Source organism: Lepidochelys olivacea, assembly GCF_965140295.1.
Source record: "Lepidochelys olivacea isolate rLepOli2 genome assembly, chromosome: 9".
NCBI classification, from domain to species: Eukaryota; Metazoa; Chordata; order Testudines; family Cheloniidae; genus Lepidochelys; species Lepidochelys olivacea.
Genome location: NC_140419.1, coordinates 5,703,540 through 5,729,444, shown reverse-complemented (window position 1 = coordinate 5,729,444; position 25,905 = coordinate 5,703,540). Strand labels below are relative to the sequence as shown.

At 65.4% G+C, this 25,905-nt stretch overlaps 1 protein-coding gene across 7 annotated transcripts in view; it reads right to left on the bottom strand.

Moving 5' to 3' along the window:
- Positions 1-25,905, bottom strand: part of TNK2 (tyrosine kinase non receptor 2) — a 78,137-nt gene that overhangs the window by 39,726 nt on the left and 12,506 nt on the right. For 4 of the 7 annotated variants that reach the window (XM_084638973.1, XM_084638975.1, XM_084638966.1 and 1 more), the window contains exon 2: positions 19,201-19,519. In XM_084638973.1, coding sequence (XP_084495099.1) covers positions 19,201-19,398 — 198 coding nt within the window. In that variant the 5' untranslated portion in view covers positions 19,399-19,519. Of the gene's footprint in view, positions 1-8,522; positions 8,674-10,608; positions 10,628-19,200; positions 19,520-20,214; positions 20,290-25,905 lie in introns of those variants that run through there. The other 3 variants (XM_084638968.1, XM_084638972.1, XM_084638974.1) reach the window with 3 other exon arrangements.

Sequence of the window (25,905 nt, the reverse complement as noted above, 5' to 3'; positions counted from 1 at the left end):
GCACCTCCAGTGCTCCCGTTCTTGGGGAGTCCATCAGCTCCCATGGCCCATTCCCAGCCCCTCTATTGGCAACACCCCGGTTAGGTGCCATACATACAACGGGGGGAGAGGTTGGGGGCAGGACACAGCAGCTGGGGGATGAGCCTTTAGGGCCAGGTTCCAGGCTCCTGCCCAGTGATCCCGAGGGAAGGAAGCAGAACATGCTCCAGAGAAACCCCGTCTCGGCTGAGCCGTCAGGGGCTCACGCCACTAACGGGGAGCCAAGCGCTATTGGCTTTAACAGACCTGGAGCCCAATGGCGAAGAGAAATCCCCCCTCCCCACTGTAGGGCTGTTCAGAGGCCAGAGCAGAGCCTGGGAGTCAGCAGCCCTGGCCAGGCACGATGCCGCTGTGTGCCTCAGTTTCCCCCTCTGGGGATCATGGCAAAAACCTGCCTGACAGGAATTAGCTTGGCAGATCTTGCTCTCAACTAACTTCAGTGGGAACGGGACGGGGCACTCGGGCTGAGAAGTGCTTTGAGATCACAGGGTGAACGGAGCTATAGATCCTCTGACAGAGCTGCCAGCTTGGTAGCAATTTCTCTTCTCTGCCCATACCCTAAGCAGCTCTCTAAGACCAGGCTCTGAGTCAGGGCTGAACCCGAGCCCCCTTCCAGCCACACACAAACCCATCAGGCCCTGGGTCCGAGGACCCTGCCAGGGGGTGGGTCAGAGCCCGAGGCCTGCCGGATCTGGAGTCCAAGCCCTGCCATTTTGCAGTGTGGACGCAGCTGGAATTGCGGAGCTGAGTCAGTATGGATGGGATAGCATGGCTGGGAACCTCAGGTTACAATGCCAGGAGGACGCACAGGCTGGGAACTCCGACTCCCAGGAGCCAGCTATACAATGCCAGGTGGATGTCCCCAGGGAGGGAAGGAGGCAGGCCACTGCAGGGTGGGACCACAGGGTGGGACCCTGTGGCCACAGGCATGTGGCTGCCCTGGGCCTGCTCAGAGTCTGGGAGCTCCCATGAGACAGCAGAGTGGGAAGGGGGGAGGAGAACATCCCTTTAGTCCTAAGGATGGGCGGGCCGGGGGGGGGGAGTGGAGCTAGAAGTGAAGGCTGGCTTCATGGCCGGGTGTTAGCAGGGCTGGCCCCAGCTGCTCTGGGTACAGGGACAGCGGGGGTGAGAACAGCATTGGACGGCCCCCTCTGGAGACAGCCCAGTGTGCCATGCACACAGGCAGGATCTGCCCCGTACGGCTGCAGAGAACAGGGCAGCTGTCAGCCCTGCCGCCGTCAGGCCTGCACCGCCAACAAAGTGCCCGGCTGAAAGACTGGCCCCCACGGCCGGGTGAGCCCAGCTAGCCCCACTTCTGGGCACTCAGCATCACCAGCAAAGGGGATCTCGCAGCCCATCCCCAGCCCCCGCCAGCTGGATGGGGCTGGTCCCTGCTTCCCTGAGATTCAGCCTGGGGGCCCCCCTCCCAGCCCCGCCTGGGAACTCAGCCAGGTCACGCCAGGGAACGTCTCCCCCTCCCCAGCTGCATGCAGGACCATAGCAGGGCATTTCCTGTGCTCCCCGCCGCCCCGTGCACCTGCCAGATGGCTCAGTGTGGGGGCTTGTCCCCGGTCCAAGCCGGGGGAGCAGCACTGGCCTGGCTCCCTAACACTGTGTCCTTGTCTTGCCCACGGTTCCAGCCGGTCCCGCAGGAGAACAGCTGGCTGAGGGCGCAGCCAACAGCTCCATGGAGATCGCTGGTGCCGTGAGAGAGAATAGCCCAGGCTCTGCCCTGCCCTCCTCTGCCCTCACCCTGCAGCCCTTCAGGGCCTATGCACCTGGCTGCGGCCCCTGCTCCGGAATAGGGGGGCTGCTTTCCGACCACTCCTGCGGAAGCTGGAGGGGGTGGGAGGAAGAGAGCTTGGCCCAGCCGGATTTCCCCAGATCAAACACCTGGTAGGTTTCATACCCCTCGGCCCGCATCTTCAGCACCCGTTGCCAGATGTGGGTCAAGGATAACCTCGTCCACAGCACAGCGCCCCCTGGCCCTGCACTGGGGCCAGTGCCCCCTGCTGAGTCCCCCACCCTGCAGCACAGAGCTCTCTGGCACTACACTAGGGCCAGCTCTCACTGAGGGGAGAGCGCCCCCTGCTGACCCCCCACCCTGGTCCCTGCAGCACAGCGCCCCCTGGCACTGCTCTGGGGTACTGGGGCCAGCACTGACTGAGCGGCCAGCGCCCCCTAGTGCCAGGCTGGGGTACTGGGGCCAGCACTGACTGAGCGGCCAGCGCCCCCTAGTGCCAGGCTGGGGTACTGGGGCCAGCACTGACTGAGCGGCCAGCGCCCCCTAGTGCCAGGCTGGGGTACTGGGGCCAGCACTGACTGAGCGGCCAGCGCCCCCTAGTGCCAGGCTGGGGTACTGGGGCCAGCACTGACTGAGTGGCCAGCGCCCCCTAGTGCCAGGCTGGGGTACTGGGGCCAGCACTGACTGAGAGGCCAGCGCCCCCTAGTGCCAGGCTGGGGTACTGGGGCCAGCACTGACTGAGAGGCCAGCGCCCCCTAGTGCCACGCTGGGGTACTGGGGCCAGCACTGACTGAGAAAGCTCCCTGCCGTGTCATTGCTCCCAGCAGCACGTTGTTGGCAGCCGAGAGCACCTAGCCCCTTGCAGGATCAGCCCCCCAGCTCCAGACTGCTCCTCTTGTCCCCGGCTGGGTCTTACCCATGGTGCTTTGCACACACGGGGAGTCGCTCAGGGCCGTGCTCAGGGTTTGACCATACCGTCCGCAGCTCCCCCAAACCTAGCGACAGGCACCTCAGAACCGAGTTGGGCTGCCAAGCCAGTTGCCTCTGCGCCTGCCCCCCAGGCCCAGCCCTCTTCTGTCCCCACGGGGCACCCTTCCCTGGGGCAGCTGCAGCTGCCACCTGGCCAGGCAGGCGTGGAGCTGTGAGCTCCTAGGCGGGCCGCTGTCAGCGGCAGTGGGCTGAAGACTTTGGGGCTGGCACTAATTCCCACACACCGGACTCCCAAAACTGAGCCCCCTCCCCCCCCCGACCCTTCCTTAGCAGCCTGCACGGCTCATTGTCTTCCACGCACCGCTCGCCTTTTGCGCACACAGACAGGCTGGCGTTGCTCTTCGCAGTCTGACCCCCCGCCCCATGCTCCGCTGAGCCGGGAACAGTTAATGGAACATGTGCGCGGCCCCCTAGGGGCACGGCCCATGTCCGGGCCCGGCCCTCAGCTGAGGCGCTCTGGGAACTGGGGCCCAGCGAGCCGGGGGAGGCCCTGCACACGGGGGAGCTGTGCGGCACTAGGCTGGTAGGAGGGTGCGTCCATACTACGGAGTGGGCGTTAGCGACTGAGGCACTGTGCTAGTCAGCGCCAAGCCGCGCTGGAGCGGAGGGTTTCCCTGCGGGGATGGGCCTGGAGGTTGGGGCAGCATCCGCGTTATGACTCAAGCCCCGAGACGCAGGGCAGCAGGTGGCCAGTGCGGCTCAGAGCAGCTGCCCCCTCCCCCCACACAGACGCTAAGAGCAGGTGCAGAGGGTCACACATCACACGGCCCTGCCCCCCCCCCTCCAAACACCACCCCCAACCGCTCCACCAGAGCCCCCCAGGGCTGCTGCATGCACCCTGCCCCACAGCGCTGGGACAGCAGGTCACATTTGCACGGTGGGCAAAGGAGGAGCACGGCTAGGGCTGAGGCCCGCACTTGTCCCCAGACCAGAGAGGCCCAGCCCCAAAGCCACAGCAGGGTCGCTGCCCCTCTTCCTAGAGATGGGGGTATCCCCCAGGCGTGTGCACAGGCCCGATGCTGCCAGGGGCTGAGTGCCTCCACCCCCAAAGCTGCAGTGGGAGGCGAGGAGCAGGAGCAGGCCCCATCCGAGCCTGGAGCGGATTTTCAGCCACATTGTGTGTGGGGAGGGCAGTGGGCCAGGAGCTGGGGTCTTCTGCTTCCCCTATTACACAGCGCCCTGCAGCTGTGGCGAGGGGCTCATTGGCATGCAGGCCCAGGCAGCGCTGCGGGGAGCGCGGCCAGCTCAGGGCTGCCAGGCACCACCATGCCAAGGGCAGAACAAGGCCGGCCCCGTATGCAAGGGACTCCCTCTCCCCCCAGGGCCAGCACGCTGGGGGGGCACAGGCTGGCACAAAGGGGGGCTGGGACACAGGCTCCCAACTGGCCCCATGCCATGGCCACAGAGGAGAGTCTCTCCCTCCGACCCCTGGTGCGCCAGGAACCTGGCGTGAACACACTGCAGCTCTGCACCCGCAAACATGCCCGCCAGCATCTGAGCCAGTGTCCTGGGCAGCTGGCAAGGCCCCAAGCCTCAGGTTACACAGAGGGCAGACCTCCTATCCGCCCCCAGGCAACAGAGGCGGCGCAGGCTAGTGAGCAGAGCAAACGCCTGGGAGGCGGGAAAAGAGTACAGGGGTCCAGGGAATTGGCAGCCTTGGGTTCAATTCTCTGCTCTGCCAGACTCCCTGAGTGACTTTGGTCAAGTCACTCTGTGCCTCAGTTTCCCCAATAATGCCCCTGCTCTGCCTCCCGGGGTTGGGGGGGGGTGGCAGAGCTGACTGCTGTGGGTCTCTGTCAACCGAGCACAGCCCTGCTGATAAACTGACCTGACGGCGGGTGAGCAGCAGCGCAGTGGGGAAGGGGTTAAACACAGAGTGCAGAGTCAAATCTCTGCCCTGGCCCAGCTGGATTCCAGCCCGGACAATGGGAGCTAGGAGACGCCGGAGCCAGGAGCCCTCCACAAGCAGCCAACTGAGGGGCTCCCAGTGGCAGCACCCTCCCCAACCCACGGTAGTGCTGAGGCCAGGCTCTGCTCGCCCCAGGACCTCCACCGTGCTCCCACGGCCTGACGCCAGCCATGAGCAGCTGCGCAAGGGAACAAAGCAGGGCCTTGGCCGCTCTCGCCCGGCTCCAGCTCAGTGTGGACAGGGCTACAGCTCCCAGCTATTCACCAGCTCCGCCCCACGCTGCACAGACCTGCCCAACCCCCCATAGCTCCCAAACCACCAGCCTCTGCCCCCCAGCAACAGGGACAGCCCCGATGAACTGCACAGGCCCCATCCTCTCTCTGGGCCCAGCCACCAGCCGGCAACGCCATCTGCCCCCACACCTGGGAACCCGACAGGTCCTTCAAGAAACCCGGCTGCTGGCTGCACTGATGGCCCTGGGCTGTGATGGTATGAGACCTGCCCAGCCCTGACCATGTGCTCAGCGTTGCCCCATGACATCGCCCAAAAGGTTCACCAGCCAGAGCAGCACCCCGTGCCGTGTCCCCATGCCGCTCATGGACAGAGCCCCCCTGCTCCCAGCCATTCACAGACAATGCCCTCCTGCCATGTCCCCTTCTCCTCCCCACTGACCACAGACAGTGCCCCCCTGCCATGCCCTCCCCCCCCACCATCACTTACGGACCACGTCCCCCTGCTCCCCACCATTCAGACAGTGCCCCCTTGCCATGCCCTCCCCCCCATCACTTATGGATAGTGCCCCCCTGCTCCTCACCATTCACAGACAGCGCCCCCCCGCCATGTCTCCCTCTGCTCCTCACTGACCACAGACAGTGCCCCCCCCGCCATGTCCTCCCCCCTCCATCACTTACGGACAGCACCTCCCCCTGTTCCCCACCATTCATGGATAGCGCCCCCCACCACATCCTCTTCTGCTCCCCACCATTCACAGACTGTGTCCTCTCCAGCTCCCGCCACTCATGCACAGTGACCCATTGCTCTTCACCATCCACAGACACCGCCCCCCGCCACGTCCTCCACACCCCACATCGCTTACGGACAGTGCCTCCCCCTGGCTCCTCACCATTTACAGACAGCACCCCCTGCCACATCCTCTCCACCCCCTGCCACTCACGAACAGTGACTCCCACTCCCCACAATTCACAGAAACCATCCTCCCCACTCCCTACCGCTCACGGACAGCGCCCCTGGCCCCATCCCCCCTTGCTCCCCACCGACCAGACAGTGCCCTCCCCACTGCATCCCCCCTGCCATCATAAACCCACCCACCCCCTCTAATGCACTCCACATACCCACTACACACCACCCCCTCTAAACATTATACTCCCTATACCCTTCCCTTCCCTAACACCACCTCCCAATTTGCTCACATCCCTCTACACAATACAACACCCCCCACACACTGCCCTTCCCCCCACCTCTCCAGAAGCAGGAAGGCTTGTGGGTCCCATCACCTGCCCAGCTGAGGGGCCCTGGTGGTGGCAATGGTTTTGCAGAGCATAGACTGCAGGGGATGGGGAGGGGGCATTTCCCATCCTTATTCCAGAGGCCCCGTGGGCAGCCCTCAGTCAACGCAGCCAGCCTGCGACAGCCCAGGAGAGACGTCCAATGGCAATGGAGGGGCACCTGCTTATGGCAGGGGCTGGCCCTGGCCCCCACTGATCCACCACTTCGGGATGGCTGGATTCATTCTTTGACCTCGGGTGAGTCCCGCAGGCCAGAAGCCGGCACGTTCACAGGCTGGCCACTGCTTTGCTGCCCCTATGTCCGGGACTCCCACTGGGCCTGACTCTCTGCAGTGCCCAGCACCCCAGTTCCCAGCAAGCGTGGCTGAAGCAGAGGGTGCTCGGCAGCCCCGAGCGCACCCCAGGGTGCTGTCTGCTTCCAAATATACTGGCCTAAATGACTTGCCCACGGTCGGACGGCAAGTGTGGGGATAGGACCCAGGAGTTCTGAGCCAAGCCCCATTCCTTCAACCACTAGGTAAAACTCCCTCCCTGGGTGAACAGGGCCAGTTGTTTTAGGACACGCCCAACACACAAGAGGAACAAGGTCCCCCCCGTCCCCCCCCAGCGGCAGTCGGACCCGCTGCCCAGCTGCGTTTGCTGGGAGGAGCGTGAGCAGGTGCCGGCCACCTCACCCCACACAGCCGATTGCCAGTGGCCGGCACCTGCTCAGGCTCCTCCCAGCAAACGCAGCGGGTCCAACTGCCGCTCGGGGGGGGAACTGGGAGCCCACCAATGCCCCGGTGCCCAACGACAGGACAGTATTTTCTGCACTTCAGCCAGACGAGCTCCAGACATTTGTGGCAATTGGCAGGGGAAACACGCTCCCATCTCGCCCTGCTTAGAGCTCGTTGGCATGGTGTGTGGATACAGCCTGGATCCAACAGCATACACTGGGCCACACACACCCCGGTGCTGCTCCAGCGCGCCCAGCCCGGCCCAGGAACAACCCAGCCCTGCCCATTTCCATGAAACAGCTGGAAGCCTGGACTTGGTCCAAGACCGTAGATGCAGCAAGCTGGTGACCCAGCTGCACGCGACCTTAGCATCCCCCCAGGAAGGGTGCGGGGTCTTCTGACTGCAGCCCCCATCCCCACAGCTCTGAGGACACCCCTGCTCCACACGCCCACCTGGGGTGCTTGCCAGCAGGGCATCCATGCACCTGCTGCCCCTTGAATCCCATGCCATGCTGCCCACTCTCTGCCTAGAACGGACCAGCCCACGGCCAGGGATCCAGCCCCTCTCAGCATGCTCCCTTCCCCGGATACAGCACAGTGCCAGGCCCGGGCTGGTCCCGGGCTGGACAGGGCAGGCTGCAGCCCCACACGGGAAGCCGATTGCCTCCTTCCAAGGCAGTTCTTCACCTGTGCTTTAGAAAACAGGGGCCAGAGAGCACCAGGGTCCTGGGCTAGCTCCCCACACGCTGCCCACTCCTGTACCTGCCCCCCCTCCTGCTGCTCCTGGGCTGGTCCCCTCCACCCACTGCCTGGCAGCTCACCTCAGTCCCAACCCACAGCCCCCTGCTGCTGCTGCCACCCTGCACTCCCCCGTACCTTGATCCCCCGCCACACACATCCCTGCCAGTGCCCCTCAACCCCGACCAGCAGCCTCCTGCCATCCCAGCTCGCAGCCCCCTTCCCCCAGCTGCACCTCAGTCCAGACATGAATCACACTGCCAGTTATGCCAACCCATGGGGCAGTTTGCCCTGTGCCAGGCTAGGAAAGGCTCAGATTCATGGTTGCTGGGATCCATCTGGGTCTGAGCACCAGCCAGCAGTAGGGAGGGCTGGCGCTGAACTCGCCCAGCTGCTGGAGGCCAGATCCAGACAGTGCCCCGGGGCAGGGAGCCCTGCCCCTGCCAGCCCCCCTCCTCTCACCCGGGAAAGCCAGGCTGCACCCAGAAGCCCCTCACCCACGTTTAAAAGAGGAGCCCGCCTCGCAGGTCCCCGCGGGATAGGGAGCCGGGACCCCGGGTTCTCGCTTGCTGGGGCACCTTGGCCGGGTCACAGCCCCTCGTTGTGCCTCAGTTTCCCCAGCTGTTCAATGGGGAGAACAGTCCCCCGGCTTTCGTGAAGGGCCGCAGCTGCACGGTGCGGGGCTACCAGCAAAGCCGCGCCCGAAGGAGAGGGCCCCCCTGCCCCACACCATCCCTGAAGGCCCAGCAGCCGGCCCCCGACGCTCCAGGGGTTCGCGCCTCGGGGGATACGGCCCCCCGCTGCTACCCCAGGGCCCGGCGGAACCAGGCTCGCCCCCGGCGGCGCCCCGCTGTACTGACCCTCTGGCCCGGCCGATCGCCCCGCGGGCCGGCTGCGGCGAGCGGAGCCCAGCGGCCCCCGGGGAGCCGGGCGAGAGCGCGCCGGGCGCCTGCCGCATGGGGCGCGGGGATGCCGGCGGCTGCGCTCAGCGGGGCGCCGGGCGAGGGCGAGGGCTCGGAGCGGGCCCGGCCCGGCGGCGGGGCAGGGGACGGGGCCGGCCAGGCGCATCCTCCCCGGCCGGGCTGGGCCGGCGGCCTCGCTCCGCACATGCTCCCGGCCCCCAGCGGGGGAAGATGGCGGCTCGGCCCCCCCCGCCCCGGCCGGGCACGGGCCTGGAGCCGGAGCTGGGGGGAGAGGGGCCCGGCCCATGAGCGGGGGGGCAGACGGGGGCGAGAAGCCCAGCTGATGGGTGGGGGGGCGGGCAGGCAGGCCCTGCTGGGGGGGGGGCAGGGCACGGCACACCTCGGGGTGGGGTGGGAGATAGGGGCGCAGAGGCCCAGCTGATGAGTGGGGGGGCGGGCAGGCAGGCCCTGCTGGGGGAGGGGCAGGGCACGGCACATCTCGGGGTGGGGGGGAGACAGGGGCACAGAGGCCCAGCTGATGGGTGGGGGGCTCACGGGCAGCCCTGCTGTGGGGTGGGGTGGGGGTGGGCGAAGAGAGGGGCGAGAGGCACAGCCTAAGGGCTGGGGGGCTTAGGGGCAGCCCTGCTGGGGGGGAGGGGGAGATAGGGGAGAGAGGCACAGCTGATCGGTGGGGGCAGGCAGGCCCTGCTGTGGGGGGGGAGAGGGGGGGCAGGGCATAGCCCGGGGTGTGTGTGTGGGGAGGAGATGGGGCGAGAGGCACAGCCTAAGGGCTGGGGGGGCTCAAGGGCAGCCCTGGGGGGGGGAGGATAGGGGCAAAAGGCACAGCTGATGGGTGGGGGCAGGCAGGCCCTGCTGCGGGGGGGCAGGGCACAGCCCAGGGTGTGCGTGGGGGGGGGGGGAGACGGGCGAGAGGCACAGCCCAAGAGCTGAGGGACTCAGGGGCAGCCCTGCTGGGGGGGCGGGGGGGAGACAGGGGCGAGAGACCCAGCTGATGGGTGGGGGCAGGCAGGCAGGCAGGCCCTGCTGGGGGGCAGGGCTCAGCGCGGGGTGTGTGTGTGTGAGGGGGAAGACAGGGGCGAGCGGGACAGCCCAAGAGCTGGGGGGCTCAGGTGCAGCCCTGCTGGGGGGCGGGAGATAGGGGAGAGAGGCCCAGCTGCTGGATGGGGGCGGGCAGGCAGGCAGGCCCTGCTGGGGGGTGGGGTATTCTGCCCGTGTGGGACACGGGCCATGTGGGTCAGGGGGTGTGATTCCCTCCATCACTGGTTAAGCCAAGCCTGCCCCACAGGGGAACCCCAGACATCCCCTATGTGTGGGGCTGGGCTGGTTTATAAGAACCCTTCACCTGCTTGCAAGGGCCCAACCTTGGGCATCAGCAGCCCAACCCAAGCGCCCAACCCAGCCTTGGCATCAGTACAGGGAAGTGAACGTATTCCAGACCAGAGCAACCTTCCCTAGTACACAGCTCTGCCCGCACCCCTCAATCCCGACTCGCAGCCCCCTGGTACCAGCCCTGGGATCCCCCCCCACAGCTCTGTCAGCACCCCTCAATCCCAGCCCACAACTCCCTGGTACCAGCCCCGGGCTCCCCCCACACAGCTCTGCCCGTGCCCCTCAATCCCGACTCGCAGCCCCCTGGTACCAGCCCTGGGATCCCCCCCCACAGCTCTGTCAGCACCCCTCAATCCCAGCCCACAACTCCCTGGTACCAGCCCCGGGCTCCCCCCACACAGCTCTGCCCGTGCCCCTCAATCCAGACTCCCACCCCCCTGCTGTCTCTGCTCTGGGCTCCCCACACACAGCTCTGCCAGCGCCCCTCAATCCCTACACCCAGGCCCCTGGTACCAGCCCTGGGCTCCCCCCACACAGCTCTGCCCACGCCCCTCAGTCCTGACACGCAGCCTCCTGCTGTCCCAGCCCTGGGCTCCCCACCAACATTGTATTTCAAAAATAAGGGACTGTTTTCTTAGCACCCCTGCCCCCTCATATCCTCAAATTAATAATACCAACACTGAGCGGGACTCACCCCCATTCGCCAGGGGTATTTCCTGCAGCGCTCAGCAACTCCTCTTCTTGTACAGATGAAAAAATAAGGACCCTTGTAATACAGGACTGTTCAGTGGGCGACCCTGCCTCTAACCCCAGCTCTGCCGGCCCCCCTCACTCCCAACCCCCCACATTCCAGTCTGGGTCTCCCGCAGAGGGGACAATCAGGCAGCAGGGCGAGGCCCCCACCCTCCCCTTTGTTTGTGACCCAGCCAGGATCTCAGCTCTGCCCGGGGAGGTGAAGGTCAGCATGTTAACCCTTGGGAGCCCAGCTGCAATAGCCACCACTGCAGAAGGCAGAGGCCGGGGGCGGGGGGGGGGGGGGAGCAGCTGACCCAGTGGCGCTTCCTCCCAAGCTTCCCACCCTGGGCTGAGCCCATTGACACCAGCGCCTAGAGGTGCAGAGCGCCCCCCCCCCCCGCAGCGCCCAGCCCAGCTGCAAACCTGCCAAGCACCCAGCAAAGGTGCAGACCCGCTGCCCAGCCCCCGCCCAGCAGCCAGCTAGCCGCAAACCCACTGGACCCCCCAAGCACCCATGCCCCAGCGCCCAGCCCTGCCCAAAACCTGCCAGACCTTCTCCCAGCACCCAGCCCAGGTGCAGACCCACCAGGCCCCCACGGCCAGAGCAGGGGAAGATGCTTTGGCCAGGTGGATGCTGCGGGGGGGGGGGGGGGAGCCCAATCCTGTCCCTCCTCATGGAGAAGCCTGGCTGTTCGCAGGCCCGCCCCAGGCCAGCCCACCTGGGCCAGCCTCAGGGGACTGAGCCAGGGGATACAGAGCCTTCCCCTCCCAGGGCCAGCGGAACGGCAGACCCGGTGGGGAGGTGACTTGGGGGCCCAGGCAACAGCTGCCTGTCTACCCCCAGAGCCCTGCTCCCCACTATCCCTGGGCTGAGGCTTCAGTCGAAGCCCTGAGTGATCCTCAGAGCACCCCCCTCAGGAAGCGCGGCCTGCACTGTCCAAGGGGGAGAGGGACAGCTCAGTGGTTTGAGCATTGACCTGCTAAACCCAGGGTTGTGAGCTCAATCCTTGAGGGGGCTGTTTAGCGATCTGGGGCAAAAATTGGGGATTGGTCCTGCTCTGAGCGGGGGGTGGGACTAAATGACATCCTGAGGTCCCTTCCAACCCTGATATTCTAGGATTCTATGAAGCTGCCCCATGTCCAAGGCCGGCGAGCCAGCACCCCTCCCAGCACGGAGCCCCCCCTGTGCCTTGGCCCGGCCCCATCAATACCCTGCATGGCTGGGGACAATCAATGTCTCTGCGCTCCCTGCCTGTGGGGCGTAGTCCCTCCCCGCACCTACCCCCAAGCCTGGGCCACACTTCAAAGACTACCTTCAATCTGGAGGTATGCAGGGGTTTGCCCCACTGGAACAGAGACATGCTCTCAGTCCAGCCCCCGGGCTGCTCCGGCGGCCAGTGCCCATGGGCGTGATCCCTGTGCCACATGATGCCACCGGGGTGGGGAGATTCCTCCTGACCCCTGGCTGCAGAGTGGTTGCTGCCCTGAAGCCTGGGGTTCGATCCCTGTTGTGTCACTGCACGGCCCTTTTAAAGCACCCTTGCCTATGAGTGAAGTGGCGCGAGCTTCCCCCTCCCCCATTTCCTCCCCCAGGGCAGCCTGACTCACCCTCCTGTGGAGGAAGGTGTCTCGGCCATGCAGCTCCCAGCTTGGCCAGAGGGGGTCGCTCAGGAGCTCTCCCTCTTGCCATGGATCTTGTCTACATTCGGCAGACACCAGCTATCGGCCCAGTGGGGGTGGGGGGCTCTCATACATCCCCACACTCGCCTTGCTGCCTCGCTGTCCATGTCAGGGCAGCCCACAGCCCCCCACAGGGGGCTTCACCTCAGGGGGCGTTTGGAGGGGACCCGCCCAGCCCAGCCCCAGGGAGCTCGGCGATTCATTGCAGCCCTGGGACGAGTCTAGGAGCAACTGCAGCATGGGAGATCCCTGGGCCCGGGAGCCTAGAGCCCAAGCTAGCGGGGCTCCAGCGAGACAGCGGGGGGCCGCACTGGCAGACATCTCTGGACTTGGGGTTGGGGGCTGAGCAGAGGCAGGGCATCCTGAGGCCGGGGAGCCAGCAGTGAGGGAGGGAGGGAAGGAGGTGGGTGGACAAGGCAGGGCAGGAGCCCCATTGCTAAGAGTGCACGAAGCACCGCACGAGGGGCAGCCTGTCCCCCCGCCCCCCGGGGGGGGGGATGACCAATGGGGAGCTGGGAAGAGCCAGGCTCAGGGGCCTTTCCTCTGCACGCCACCCAAGGGCGTCCCCAGCCCAGAGGTGCTAGCAGGCAGGTGGCATGGAGAGCACCCCAGCGTGGGACACGGCTGCAGCACAGCTCCCCAGTCTCCTCCCCTCATCCCACAGGGCTGAGCTCACCGCTCAGCCAGGGAAGAGCCCCGGGGGGGGGGGGGGGGCTGTAACAAGCTGGTGAGGCGCATCCTGCCTGCACATGTGTGTCACGGCACTGGCATGCCAGACAGCCATGACTTACACGTGTGCTATGCCAGCTCTGACCTGACAGGCAGAGCATGGGGACGGACACATCGCCTGCCCGGCTGCCAGCAGGGTCTGCGGGGGCTACTATCGAACACCAAGTGAACATGCTGCAGCCCGGCAGAGCAAACGTCCCCTGCACCCAGCTCCTCCTGGGGGCAGAGGGTAGCTCGGCCCCTGTGGCCCATTCAGCTGAGCCCCTCTACCGACGGTGCCCATGAGGGGTCCCTGCAACGGGGGGCCCAGATGTCCCATCCCACAGCTAGCTCCTACCCACGCGGAACTTGCTCCCACGGCCAACCCAGAAGAGCATCGGCAGAGGGCCAGCTCCTCCCCAGACACCCACCTGCCTGCCTGCCACCACTGGGAACAGAGATTCATTCACTAGCCAGAGGCAGCCGCAGGCTGGGCACTCTCCAGCCCCCGCATAGCCCCGGCCCCATGCCCCAGACACCACCTCACACCATCCGCCTCACATGTCCTGTCCCACACCGGTATCTTGTGCACAGCCCACCCCCTGCCTGCCACGCTTCAACCCCCACTACTCATCACACAGCAAACGGGGGAGCACCAGGATAAGATTTGTCTGTTATACTCCCGCCCTGGTCACTATAAACCCTCTGGGTGTCACTCACTTGAGTGGGGGGGGGGGAAGCTGCTCTCCTGGCACACTGGGCAATGCCAGCAACCCAGCCTGGTCAGTTTCAGGCTCCATTCACATCCCAGGCAGTGGGGGACATTTAAAATCCCCAGCAACTTCCAAGTGGTTGCGGGCAGAGGATCCCCTCGGACGGGTGGCAGGGAGCTCGTGGGCAGAGGGCTTGGGGCAGCCTGCACGTGGGGGCTGGCGCATCGCCACTCACCTCCTGCATCTCGCCAGCCAGGGCTGGAGTCCCAGGGCTCCGTGGCACAGCCGGCCGGCGTTTGTTTACAGTCTGCCACTCTCGGGTGGCTGGTCACATGGCAGTGAGCTCAGCAGCTGCAGCAGGCCGTTCATTCCCGGGGCAGGGCCAGGCAGAGTTTCAGGGACACTCCCCAGGGAGCCAGCTCTGCCACGAGCCCTGCTGGTTGGGTCACCTCTGGCAAGTGACACCCACAAGGCACTGGCGAGTCACGGAGCCGGGAGTCAAAGGGACACTGACCTGCGATGACTCCACCACCCGGTCCCAGCACACGGGGGCAAGAGGGAGCCATGCAGAAGGAGCCCCAGTTGCCCACAGTGACACGGGGCCAATCCCACGCCCACCTTAACATCCCCTGGAATGGGCCCTCTGCCTGCGAGCTCCCGGCCACCCGTCCGAGGGGACCCCCGACAAGGGAGCTGTGCCGGCCTGGGAGGGCACTGCTGACCTGCTCCCATGACACAGCAAGGGTAGGCGGCACTGCCCTGGCTCCGGCAGCCCCCCATACCCGCCCCTTGGAGGTGCTCCATGGATCCACCCTGCCCCCTCACCCTCCCCAGATCCCAGATGCCACAGGCCCCACAACATGCCAACATCCCATCGTGGCACCCAGCGCCCCACTGCTGGGAGGGAACGGGCACCTGGGTGAAGAGCCGCTGGCTTACAGAAGCTGGGTCCCCGCAGCCCCCCGCACTGAGGGGTGCCCCTCCCCGTGGGCCATGCTGATCTCGGTGGCTTGGGGGACTCCCCATGGCACAGCAAAGGCACATGCAGACAGTCCCCCCCCCACCCCAGAGTCCCCCCCACGGCCCATATGGCACACAGGCCCCAAGGCACTATCTGCCCCACAGCACGAGGGGAGCTATCCCCCCACCCACTGCCGCTGAGCCCCAGCAGAGCTCCCGTGTCTGTCAGAGGCCCATCCCCCGCGCTGCCGGTGGGCTGCCCTGCCTCGTACAGCTCCCCGGGCCCATGGGGAGGGGACCGACCCGGCCATTTGCCAGGTCCCACACACAGGAAACTACAACAGCCGACAGACAAGTACCCGCTGCTCCCAGGGTGCTAGTGTGGGTAACCACCCCCCAGCTGGGCCCTGGGCAGCCCCGGCCCCCAGGGATGCTGCCCCCCGCCCAGAACAGTAGGGGCCATTAACGTGTCACCGGAGCAATGATTAATGACCGCACTGCTGCTCCCAAGGGGTGCCGGAAGAGCCAGGGCAGTGCAGCCCCCCGGGGAGAGCCCTGCACGGAGGGTACGAACCCCAAGGAGGGGGGGGGGAGCAGGCGCCAGGCCATGCAGGTACCAGGGAGAGGGGCTCTAAAGGGGTTAGACGGAGCCCTGAGCTCTGCGCTGTGGAAAGTGGGCGGGCGGACAGGGCACGGCCATGACCCGTCTGCACTGCGCAGCACTCTAGGATCTGCCCCGGCGCCCCATTCCCAGCGAGTCCCAGTGCTGCGGCTCAGCAGCCCTGGCTACGCCCACCCGGGAGCTATGGCACATGCAAGCCCACGGCCCCGCGCCCCGGCCCGAGTGTGGGGCGAGCCACCAGCGGGCGACGGGGAAGAGGGGAGAATGCCCGGCACTGTGTCTATGCCCCTTCCTCTCAGAGCAGCCAGCTTGGTGGGTCGGAGCCTTGGCCCCAGCTCCGGCACAGCACTAGGGGATGCTGTGGGGCAAGCAGTGCGGAGCAGGGGGAAGTCTGGGCACGCCAGGCAGCAGCTGGCAGACTGGGGAGGCTGCATTCGGCGCACAGCAGAAGGGATGCAATGCAAGGCGCGACACAGACTCTCGGAAGAGGCTGGAGGACGCGCCACCGCTCCTGCCAGCCAGGGCGACAGAGGAACCTGTTCGCCGAGGGGAGGGCTGCAGCCCACCCTGTGCCCCCATCCACACCCAGGACAAGCCAGCCCTAAGCCGCCTGCCTCCCTCAAATCCCTTCCATATGCTGAGCTGTATGTGGCAAGGGCCCAGAGGCTGGCTGGCAGGTCCGGTGCCCCTCCCTTTGCCTGCAGAGGGACCGGGAGACGGGTTTCAGGGCACAGGCAATCTTCACAGCAGATTAGTCTGGGGGGATCCACATGGGGGGGGGGGAGAACGGGACATGTCCTGGCCCCCCATCCTCCCTACAGCCCGCAGGCCGATGCCGCGTGGGACCCCGTGCCTGACACAGAGCAGCCCAGATCTCAGATGTGGCTGCCCAGCCACTACCCAATGCCCCCTCTGCTCCCCACCGGAGCCAGCAGGGAACGCTAACCCCGAGCTGTGCCCTGGCTGGCTCCAGTGGCCGGGAACAGGTGGGGTGCCTTGCAGCTGCAGGGGTGGCCGGCTGTATCCCAGCTGAGTCCCTGACCACCCTTCTCCTTGCTGGTGGCCACTGCAGAGCGGCCAAGGGCTGGGTGGGCCCTGAAGACTGGCCCCCTTATGTGGCATAGGGTCCCTCCATGGCGGGGCTGGGTGAGGGAAGTTTGCCCTGCCATTGTCCCTGTCCTGTGCACCATCAATCCAGCCCCAGCCCCCAATAATGGGGAGGGAGCATGCATGAAACTGTACTGCTCAACTGTGTGTCACAGGCCCCGTATTGCAAGTGGTGATTCTCCCTTTGTTTGCACAGCAGGGGCCTGTGTTTCTGGAGCAGGAGGCAGGTTTCCGGGCAGCGCAGTGGCAGCCACGAAGCTGTCCTGACTTCTGGGCCTCAAGTGCAGCAAAGCCTCTGAACCATCACACCGCTCCCAGGAGAGGACACTGGCTGGATGATTTTCTGTGGCTACAGAGAGTCATTGCAGCCCAGCACCCAGCCTCACCCACCCAGCCACAGCCCCATCTATGTCTGAGCTTTGGGTTTGCTGGTTGGGAAATACCCTGATGGGCAACAGTTCCTGTGGCAAACGCTGGGGCCAGGATGCTGTCAATGGGCTCAAGGGGGGGGGGGAAGACTTTAAATCAGTTGTTCCCACCCCCTTACTAATCCCAGGTGGTTTGTTCACCCTGCCTCCGCACAGCAGCGGGATCAGCGCCTGGGCTCCTGGAGCCTAAGCCGGGGGGGTTCCAGGAAGGGATTCACTGTTTTAAGGAACAGCCCAACCCTCCCCGCACCCCAAGTGCGCCACCCCGCAGCAGCGCCAGAAGCCAGGCCGTGGCTCAAGGAGGCAGCCGGTCTGAGAGGCGGAAGGGCAGCCAAGGCGGGAGCGAGTGGGGTACGTAGATCCGGTTCTAGGGCTCTTTCCCAGTCCAAAGTGCCTTGAAAACCTGTGTACGTACAGGAGGTCGTCTCCACCACAAGGGTGAAACGCAGCAACTGCCCAACAGCTGCAGAAACCATGGACAGAACAGGAAGGAAAAGACACTAACGAATCAGGAGCAGTCTAGGGCTCCAGGGCCAGCCCTGTGCCACCCAGCATGGCTGCCCGGGACTCCACGGCAGCAACAGGGACAGAGCTCAGACCCTCCTGCTCCAAAAACCCAGGCCTAAGGAGACTCTCCATTAACTGTAAGCAGTATGGGGGCTCTGACCCACAGCGGGGCCATTCTAATTCCACCCTGTAGTAGGCAGCGCAAGGTGTCAGCCATTCACTAGGATGCTGGAGCTGCAGAGGAAGTTACACAAGCAGCCAATAACTTCAGGGGCTGGCACCTGGCCAGCGCGCTGGGCTCGCGAATGCGCCCTTGCAAAAAGCGGCAGCTTTCACCACAGTCAGTCGCAGCCAGCTTTAAATCTCAGCCAAAAGATGGACCCTCCAATAGCATGGTACCCCCCACATCGCATGGGGGCCAGCCCCTCCTGAGAGTGCCCCCTACTGAGTCCCCAGTACCCTGAGAGCGCCCCCACCCCCCACTGCCTGCAGCACAGAACTCTGGAACTGCTTGAGAGCGCCCCCTACTGAGCCCCCAGCACTGAATGAGAGCCCCCCCAGGGAGCCTCCCCACTACCTACAGCATAGAGCCCCCTGCCACTGTCTGAGAGCACCCCCTAGCATTACACTGGGCATGGGGGTGGCACTGCCTGAGAGCCCCCCACCGCCCACAGGACAATGCCCCCCCCCCGCCACCACCTGAGAACGCCCCCTACTGAGCCCCCCCACTCCCTGCAGCAGAGTATCCCCGGCACCACATGTGAGCACCCCCTGGTGAGCCCCAGCCCCCCTGCTGCCTGCAGCACGGTGCCCCTTGCCACCGCCTAAGAGTGCCCCCTATTCAGACATTCCTCCCCCCCCCCGTCTGTCTGCAGCACAGCATCTCCTGGCATCAATCTGGGCATGGGGGTCAGCACTGCAGAAAGCCCCTCCCTACTCAGCCCCCAGGCCCCATTCCCCGGAGCACAGCACCCCCCGGCATCACACTGGGCATGGGGGCCGATACCGACTGCCAGAGGAGCGTGTCCTGCTCCACTCCTGGCCATCCAGCATCCCTGGCACCACCCTAAGGAGAGTGGGCCCCCAAGGAAACTCCCTCACAACACCCTGAGCAGCTGGGTTGCCCTCAGTCATGGGAGATATACCCACATATGAACCAGGCTCCCGAGCCCAGCCCTGACCCCAGCCCGCAGCGCTACGGACGGAGCAGGACAAGCCGACTGGCAGGCAGGGATGCGGCGTGAGTCACAAATGCCGCATCAGGAGAGCCCAGGTGGGGGCAGCTGGGAGCCAGCCCAGAGCCTGAAAACAGGCAATTCCCTCCGGTCCAGAGCTGGGTACAGCACCACCCTGGCACAGAGCTGGCTTCAGCTGGGCACCTTTCTGCTTGGCCACAGGAGAGCGCACTTCACTCAGTTTGTGATACCGTCCCAGGCACCCGACACCAACCCGCCGACGATCGGTGGAGGGTGTGGGCAGGGGCTGGGGGGCCTTGGCAGAGGTGGAGGGGAACCAAACCCCCAGCCCAGAAAACAGGAGCGCTGCACTTCCTTCACCCACCTGAGCAGCTAGCCTGGCCCAATCACACCCTGCTAGGCCCAGGACCTGCTGAGAAACAGGCAGCAGAGAACCCCAGCCCTGCAGGGACCCCCAGCCCAGAACCTGTTCTCAGTTACACCAAACCCCTCCATATCCACACCAGTGTCTGGTCCTGTGGGCCTGGCAAGATCGCTCCCAGCCGGCACTGGTGCTGCCGGCCCGTGAGTGGGGACAGGCCTCTGGTGAGCACGGGAAGGCTGGCAGTGCAGTGCAGCGGAGGGCCCTACCTGAGGCTCGGGCGCTGCTCCGTCTGGGCCTTGCGGTCCTGCCCCAGGGGACTCGTCAGAGGGCAGGGGGGCTCCAGCAGCGTTGGGGGGATATTCCGGGGGGCCGGGAGGGCGTCCGTTTTGGCCTCCCACAGAGTCTTGAGTTGTACAGAGGACTGAGGGGGGCTGAGTCCTAAAGCGCCGATAATCCTGGCCCATCCGCCTCCAGGGCGCGAGATCCCAGGGGGGGTCCCAGCACGATCCAGAGGGTGGCGCCCTGCGACTTGCCAGCGCGTCCGTCCAGGGCCGGGGCCTGGCTGTGGCAGCCCATGGGCTCAGTCTGGAAGAGAGAAAAGAGGTCCCAGTCTCAGGGCACATCTCCTCCAGCCGGGCACAGCATCACGCTCTGCAGGGAGGGTGCTGCCACCCGGAGCCACCAGGGTGCAGAGCGAAGTCACTGCCTGGCCGGGATGACTCCATGCCAAAGCCCCCACCCCCCTCCAGGCACCAACCCCAGAGGGAAACCAGCCCCGCAGGGGAAGTGCCACCCTCCCATTTGAGAGGGGACCAGGGACTGGGCTCGAACCCAGCACCTGCTCACTGGCTCTGGTGGAGACAGGCAGGCAGGCTCCTTGCAGCTGGCCCCCGGCGTGCCCAGGTGCCAATGCAAACAGGGAGGCCGGACATGCCATTCTCTGGGACAGGGAGGGGGGATCCCAGAGTCAGGGACCCTTCCAGCTCTGCCCAGGGCAGAACATACAGACGGGGTTGCTAGAGCACAGCTCCCCATGGCACCGGGGCAGAGCCAGGCCACGGGACCCTAGTGGGGAGGAATCAGGATCCCTCTTTGAGCGGCCCCCAAGATGGATGCTGTTGTTCCCCCCACTGCCCCCAGAGCCCTGCTCTGCCTGGCCAGTCGGCAGCCCTGGCACGCAGCCCCTCTGGGATGGAGTGCAGCCCCATGCACACCACAGGGGAGGAAGGGAGCACTGGCCCCCACCCCTGGGACGCGGCCTGCCCCAGCTGTACCCCTACCTTGGCAGCCCAGCCCAGCCTCTAGCAATCTCCCTGCAGTGCGCGCAGCTGGCAATGGCCGAGGCTCTCCACCCGCCTTTGAGCAGCCAGCTGGGCCCCAGCCCACGGGGGCACCGTTGGAGCGGGGGGAGCCTGGCTGTAAGGCCGGAGGCTGCAGCCAAGGCCATGGCTCAGCTGCCGTCCACAAATGGCCCCGTGCCCTCCCCCATCAGCTCCCAGGGCCTGGGAGTCAATGAGCTCATTGTCCGGGGGGTGGAGGGGGGGCAGAGCTGCGCTCTGGCATTTGCCCCTGACTGAGTGGGTGCTCACCCCCCTCCCCCCACATCAGGGGCTCTCACGCAACCCCTCTCTGACTCAGGGCCCTGGCTGGATCAGCTGGGACGTCCTGTCCCTGCTCCCAGTCCTGGGGGAGCCGGCGTGTGAGGAACACGGAGCCGTGTCTCAGCCACCCCCGCCCAAGCCAGCGCTCAGGGACCCTGCCAGGGCGCAGCCAACCCACATCGGGGGCCTTGAGAACAGGGAGAGGAGGGGACCAGCCTGTTCCTGGCAGTAAAGGGCCAAGAGGTCTGGTTAGAGGGAAGAGATGGTCTGCTCCCCACACCCAGCTCTGCCGGTGTCCCCCACTCCCAACCCACAGCCCCACCACTATCCCAGCCCTGAGCTCCCCTGCTGCTCTGTCGGTGCCCCTCAATCCCGACCCGCAGCCCCCTGCTAGCCCAGCCCTGGGCTCCCCCCCAAACTCTGCCGGGGCCCCCCACTCCTGACCCGCAGCCCCCTGCTAGCCCAGCTCTGGGCTCCCCACACCCAGCTCTGCCAGGGCCCCCCGCTCCTGACACACACGGTACAGGATGAACCAGAACCCTCCATGAACTCCTCAGTCCTAGGCAGACTCAGCATCTCCCCCCTCACCCCCCACGCTCTAATGTAGCTGCACCAATTACTGCAGCTGCTAATTAATAGGCCCATTTCCTCCCCTGCTGCTGGCTCCTTTGGACCGTGTCCAGAAGAGGTGAGAATCCCACTCGGCAGCCAGCACCAGCCACCGCGCCAAGCTGTTCACTCCGGCCCCGGAGCTGTGCTCGCAGCACAGATGCTGGGACTGCGGCATGACAGTCCCCAGCCGGGCGAGGGAGATCTGCCCCCGGGAGGCTGCACGGGGGCCAGCGGGACCCCGTGGCCAGACAGGAGCAGCCTCTCCCAGGAGCAACACCGGAGGCTGCGGCTGACCCAGCAGTGGCAGGGGGGGGTCTCTGGGCCCGACACTCACATTCACCAAGAGCTTCTCACGCCACAAAACTCCCCTTGGCCCAAGCCCTCCCCCCCGTCACACAGAGGCCCCGGGGCCTGAGCTGGATACGGACAGGGCCCCGCAGCGCCACTGATGGGCTGAGCCCCACAGCGCCCCCAGGAGGTGGGGATGTCTCGCCCCCACTCACCACGTGCGAGCCAGTGCACAGGTCAGACAGTCAGCACAGCGTACAGCACCTGGCACCATGCGGCTGCTGCACGGCTCAGCCCAGGTCCCACAGGGTGGAGCAGGGAACACCCCAGTCCCCTCCCCACCGGGCCTCCTTCCTTCCCTCTCCCAGGGCAGGATCAACCCAAGGTTTCTGACTGGTACCAGCTGGGATCCAAATGCCTCTGGGTGCATTTACACAGGGGTGGCCCCTGGCTATTCACCCATCCCCCAGGCAGGAGGCCCCACCCACAGGAGCCTGAGAGGGGCCAGAGGAAAGGAAATGAAGCTGCAGAGGGTGGAGATGAAAGGCCCCAGCTCAGTGCACATCTGCTCAGCAATTAAGGCTCTTAAAGGGACAGTGTAACCCTAGGCAGTCAGGACCATGGGCCCACTGTTGGTGGTTCCGGGCTGGATGCACACAGGGCCTTGGAAGGGGTCGGGGATCATGTGGGCCAGGGCACTGTCACGTGCTGTTCAGGGCATCCAGACAGAGAGCCCTAGGGATATGGCTGCTGGGGGACAAGCCCCAATGGTGACACAAGAGCCTCAAACCCACCATCCAACTGCCCCCCCATGCAGCACACATGGACACTGGGGGTACCAGCAACATCACATGTAAGCCAGGGCCTTGGGCGCTAAGCCACAGGTCTCCGTCCCAGGGCACAAGCTGCAGGGCAGGGTATGTATCCTCACCCCCGACCCTGCCGCTAGAAGGCAGTTGCCACCCACACCACCCACTGTCTTGGAGACACAGGTGGCTGCAGGGGGGCAGAGGGGACCGGACAGATAAGGCTTGCCTTGGAGTGGGCCAGGAGTGCACAGCCAGGTGCCAGACGAATGCAGCACCCCCGGAGGGGACCCTGACCATGCTTCATGGCACTGCCCCCCATCTCACCATGCCCCAAGTGCCCTTACCCCAGTTCCACTCACTTCCCTTCCCAGCAGTTCCAGCTGCAGCCCAGCCCAGGAGAGCCATGTACTCTGGGCCTGCCAAGCAGCAGAGAATCCCAGAGCCCCCTCCAGTACCCCAGGCTGGTGGGGGACCCCGAGGGCAGAAGGCTGGTTCGGCGGGCACAGCCTCACCCTGGCAGGTATCTGTTCCCCAGCAGCTCTAATCTGCCCATTCCCACCAGCCACAGCGGGAGCGTCAGGGTGTTCAGGGCAGAGCCTTGCATCCGGCTCTCCCACGGCCAGCCCAAGGCCAGGGCCCATTCAGCAGGAAGCCAGAAGATCCCTCCAGCCTTCTCCCACCCAGTCCCCGCAGCCATGGCTTCCGCTATCACGTCAGCAGCCACCCAAATGACCCTGGAACATGCCAGGAAGGGGGTTGTGGTGTCTCAGCTCGGTGGGTATGGAGAGGGCTGGGGGGGTGGCTCCCCCTGCCCCCCAACAAGCCAGGCAGTGCAGGGGCTCCCGTGGGCACCCACAGGGCTATGCCCAAGGGAGGGGAGTGGAAGTTGCTACACCCCCTGGCCCCGGCAGCACTGGGGAGCAACCCAGCCCACGCAGCACCCTGCAGCCCAAGGCCAGGCTGGGGGAGCCATGAGCGAGTGACCAGCACAGACTCCACCCACCAAACCCCCCAGCTCCCCTCTCCGCCCACCCAGGGGAGTTCAGACCTGCTCCTGCACCAGCCGACCTGCCCAACGGCTCCGCAGCACCAACAGCCCACGTCCCCGGCTTCCTGCCCACGCCGCAGCTGCATGGCGCTCAGCCACCTCGCACTGGAGGGGGAGTGCACCTGGCGGCCCGGTGGGGGGAGGGGGAGGGATGTGCCACACCTGGAAATGGGGGAGCAGGGGGGTTCTAAGGGATGATCACAGCCCCCGGCGTCTGTTCTCTCACCATCCCTGGACGTGCTGGAGAGGGAAAAGCCCCGCTAGGTCCCATCTACAGCATTCCCTCTCCCCCCCCACCCCATGGTACTGCCTGAGCCCCTCCACTGCTCCAACTACGCGTGTTCCCCACCTGGCTGGAGCCTGCGGCCCCACTGACACTGGGAGACGGTGCCCGTGTAGCATCCCCACTACTGTACAGCTGGCAACCGGCCCCTAGAGCGCCTGCGGCCTGGGCACTGACCGGCCTCTCCCCCACCGAGCACAGGGAGGGGCAGGGACCTGCTCAGGGTCACAGAGAGCCCAAGTCTGGCCTTCACCCCAGTCAGCCATGCCCACTGGGGGACGCGCACTCCCCTCCTAGACGAGGCGGGACAGTGGGCCCAGGCAGAGACCCACATATACTCCCTCCCCCCCAGCAGTTCACATGGCACAATGGGCACCGGTGGGTTCACTGGCATGGCTTGGCTCTGGTCCCCTCACCTCCCAGCTGCCTGTTCAAATTAGCCTGGGCCAGGCATGCCCCAAAGCTGCTGTGGCCTGCCAGCCCGGCGACGCTAGCATGGACGGCGCTTGGTGGCTCTCAGCCCAGCTGGTCACAGACTAGTGACCACCGCACATTGGCACCCACAAATGGCTGCCAGCTGCCAAGGGGGAGCGCCCAGCTGTGGGGGACACTCCCAGCACCCCGACAAGCTGGGCGGTGCAGAGGGCTTTGCCAGCTAGGTCCTCTGGGGCCGCAGGTGGGAGATGCTTCCTCCTCCACAGCCCAAAAGTGGAACCTTTGGGGAGCAGAGAGACAAAACCCCCTGGGCAGGCAGCTGCCCTCAGCAGCACTAGAGGGCAAAGGACACTTTGGCACAGCAGGGCCCCTGGGGAGGGGATCAAATGGGCACCACAGGGGACCAGGAGTCAAGAGCTAGGAAGGCCAGGGAATGAACAGAGACCAGAGCGCAGGGGAGGCCTCTGTGCCGGAAGCAGCATGCCGGGGCTGCTCCTGGGAGCAGATGCATCCTATGGCGCATGTGGAATGGCCACCCCACCCCAGCCTAGAATGCCAACATCTGGCATGCCACCAGCCACATCTGGACCACCACCAGCCCCAAGCTGCCTTCTCAGTCCCCTGCCAGCCCCTCTGCCAGGGCTGTTCCAGGGGAGCAGGGGCCAGACCGCGCCTGCTTCGCTTCCCACTCGCTGCCAGGGGGAGAAGGGCCCCTTTGTCTCTGCTCCAGCCCCGGGAGACAGAGCCACAAAGGAGCTTTCTGCGGAGATCGTTGTGTGAAGGGCAGAGGTGCAAAAGGCCACGAGGGAGAGAGACAAACCCAGAGCCCACAGGGGGCTACAAACCTCCCCAGGCTTGCCTCAAGAGAGTAACCTCCACAGCTGGCCCTTCACAGCCCGCCAGCTGCACATGGCGGTCCATGCATGGCTGTCAGCAGAGATGGTCCGGGACACAACCCCATGTCCCTAAGCCGCAGTCGGCCAGAAGCTGGGACTGGATCACTCGCTTGCCCTGTTCTGTTCATCCCCGCTGAAGCATGTGGTCCCGGTCCCCGTCAGAGACAGGGTGCCAGGCTGGAAAGACGGTTGATCTGACCCAGCATGGCCGTTCTTATGCCCTCTGATCCTGCAAGGTGCCGGGTGCCTTCGAGTCCCAGCAGCTTCCCTGAGGAGCGAGGGCACTTAGCACCTGCCAGCACACCATGTGACAGGACACCTATGAGGGCCATCTCCAGGAAGAGAGGGGAAGTCTCAGGTGGGAATGGAGGGGGGTGGGGGGAAGACTGCTGGGCAGTCAGTTGCATGACAAGCACATCTCTCCTCTGGCAGCCAGAGTGCCCTAGGCATGCAGGGTTTGCCAGACCAGTCAGAGCACTGGATCACCTGACCTGCTGCCAGCAACACACGCTCCAGGGGTGGGAAAACAGGCTCATGGTGAAGCAGGACAATTGTGCAAGGCTGTACAAAGGGGCAGGATTCCTGAACCCTGCACCCACTGGTCCTGAAGCATGGGGCTTGCTCACCCATACCTTAGCTTGCTGAACTCCCCTACATTAGCGATATGGTTATCCAGCTGTAGGCTCCAAGTGCCCTGAACCCCACCGACAGTCATTTCCCCGCGTGATCCCTTGGCTTCTCACCCGGCCCTCGGCTTTGGGGCTTCACATTGCAATGGCTACACAACTCCACTGAAACAAGCCAAATCCCAGAAAAAGTCACTTCCTTCCTTCCGTGTATAAATGAGTCAGTCTCAGGCCAGCAGACGGGACCTTTACGATCCTATAGTCTGACAAGCTGCGTGGCACAGACCAGAGGCTCCCCCAGCCACTCCTGCAGCCAGTGCAGTCGCTTGCAGCTGGGCTAGAGCAGACCTTACAGAAAGCATTGACCTGGCCC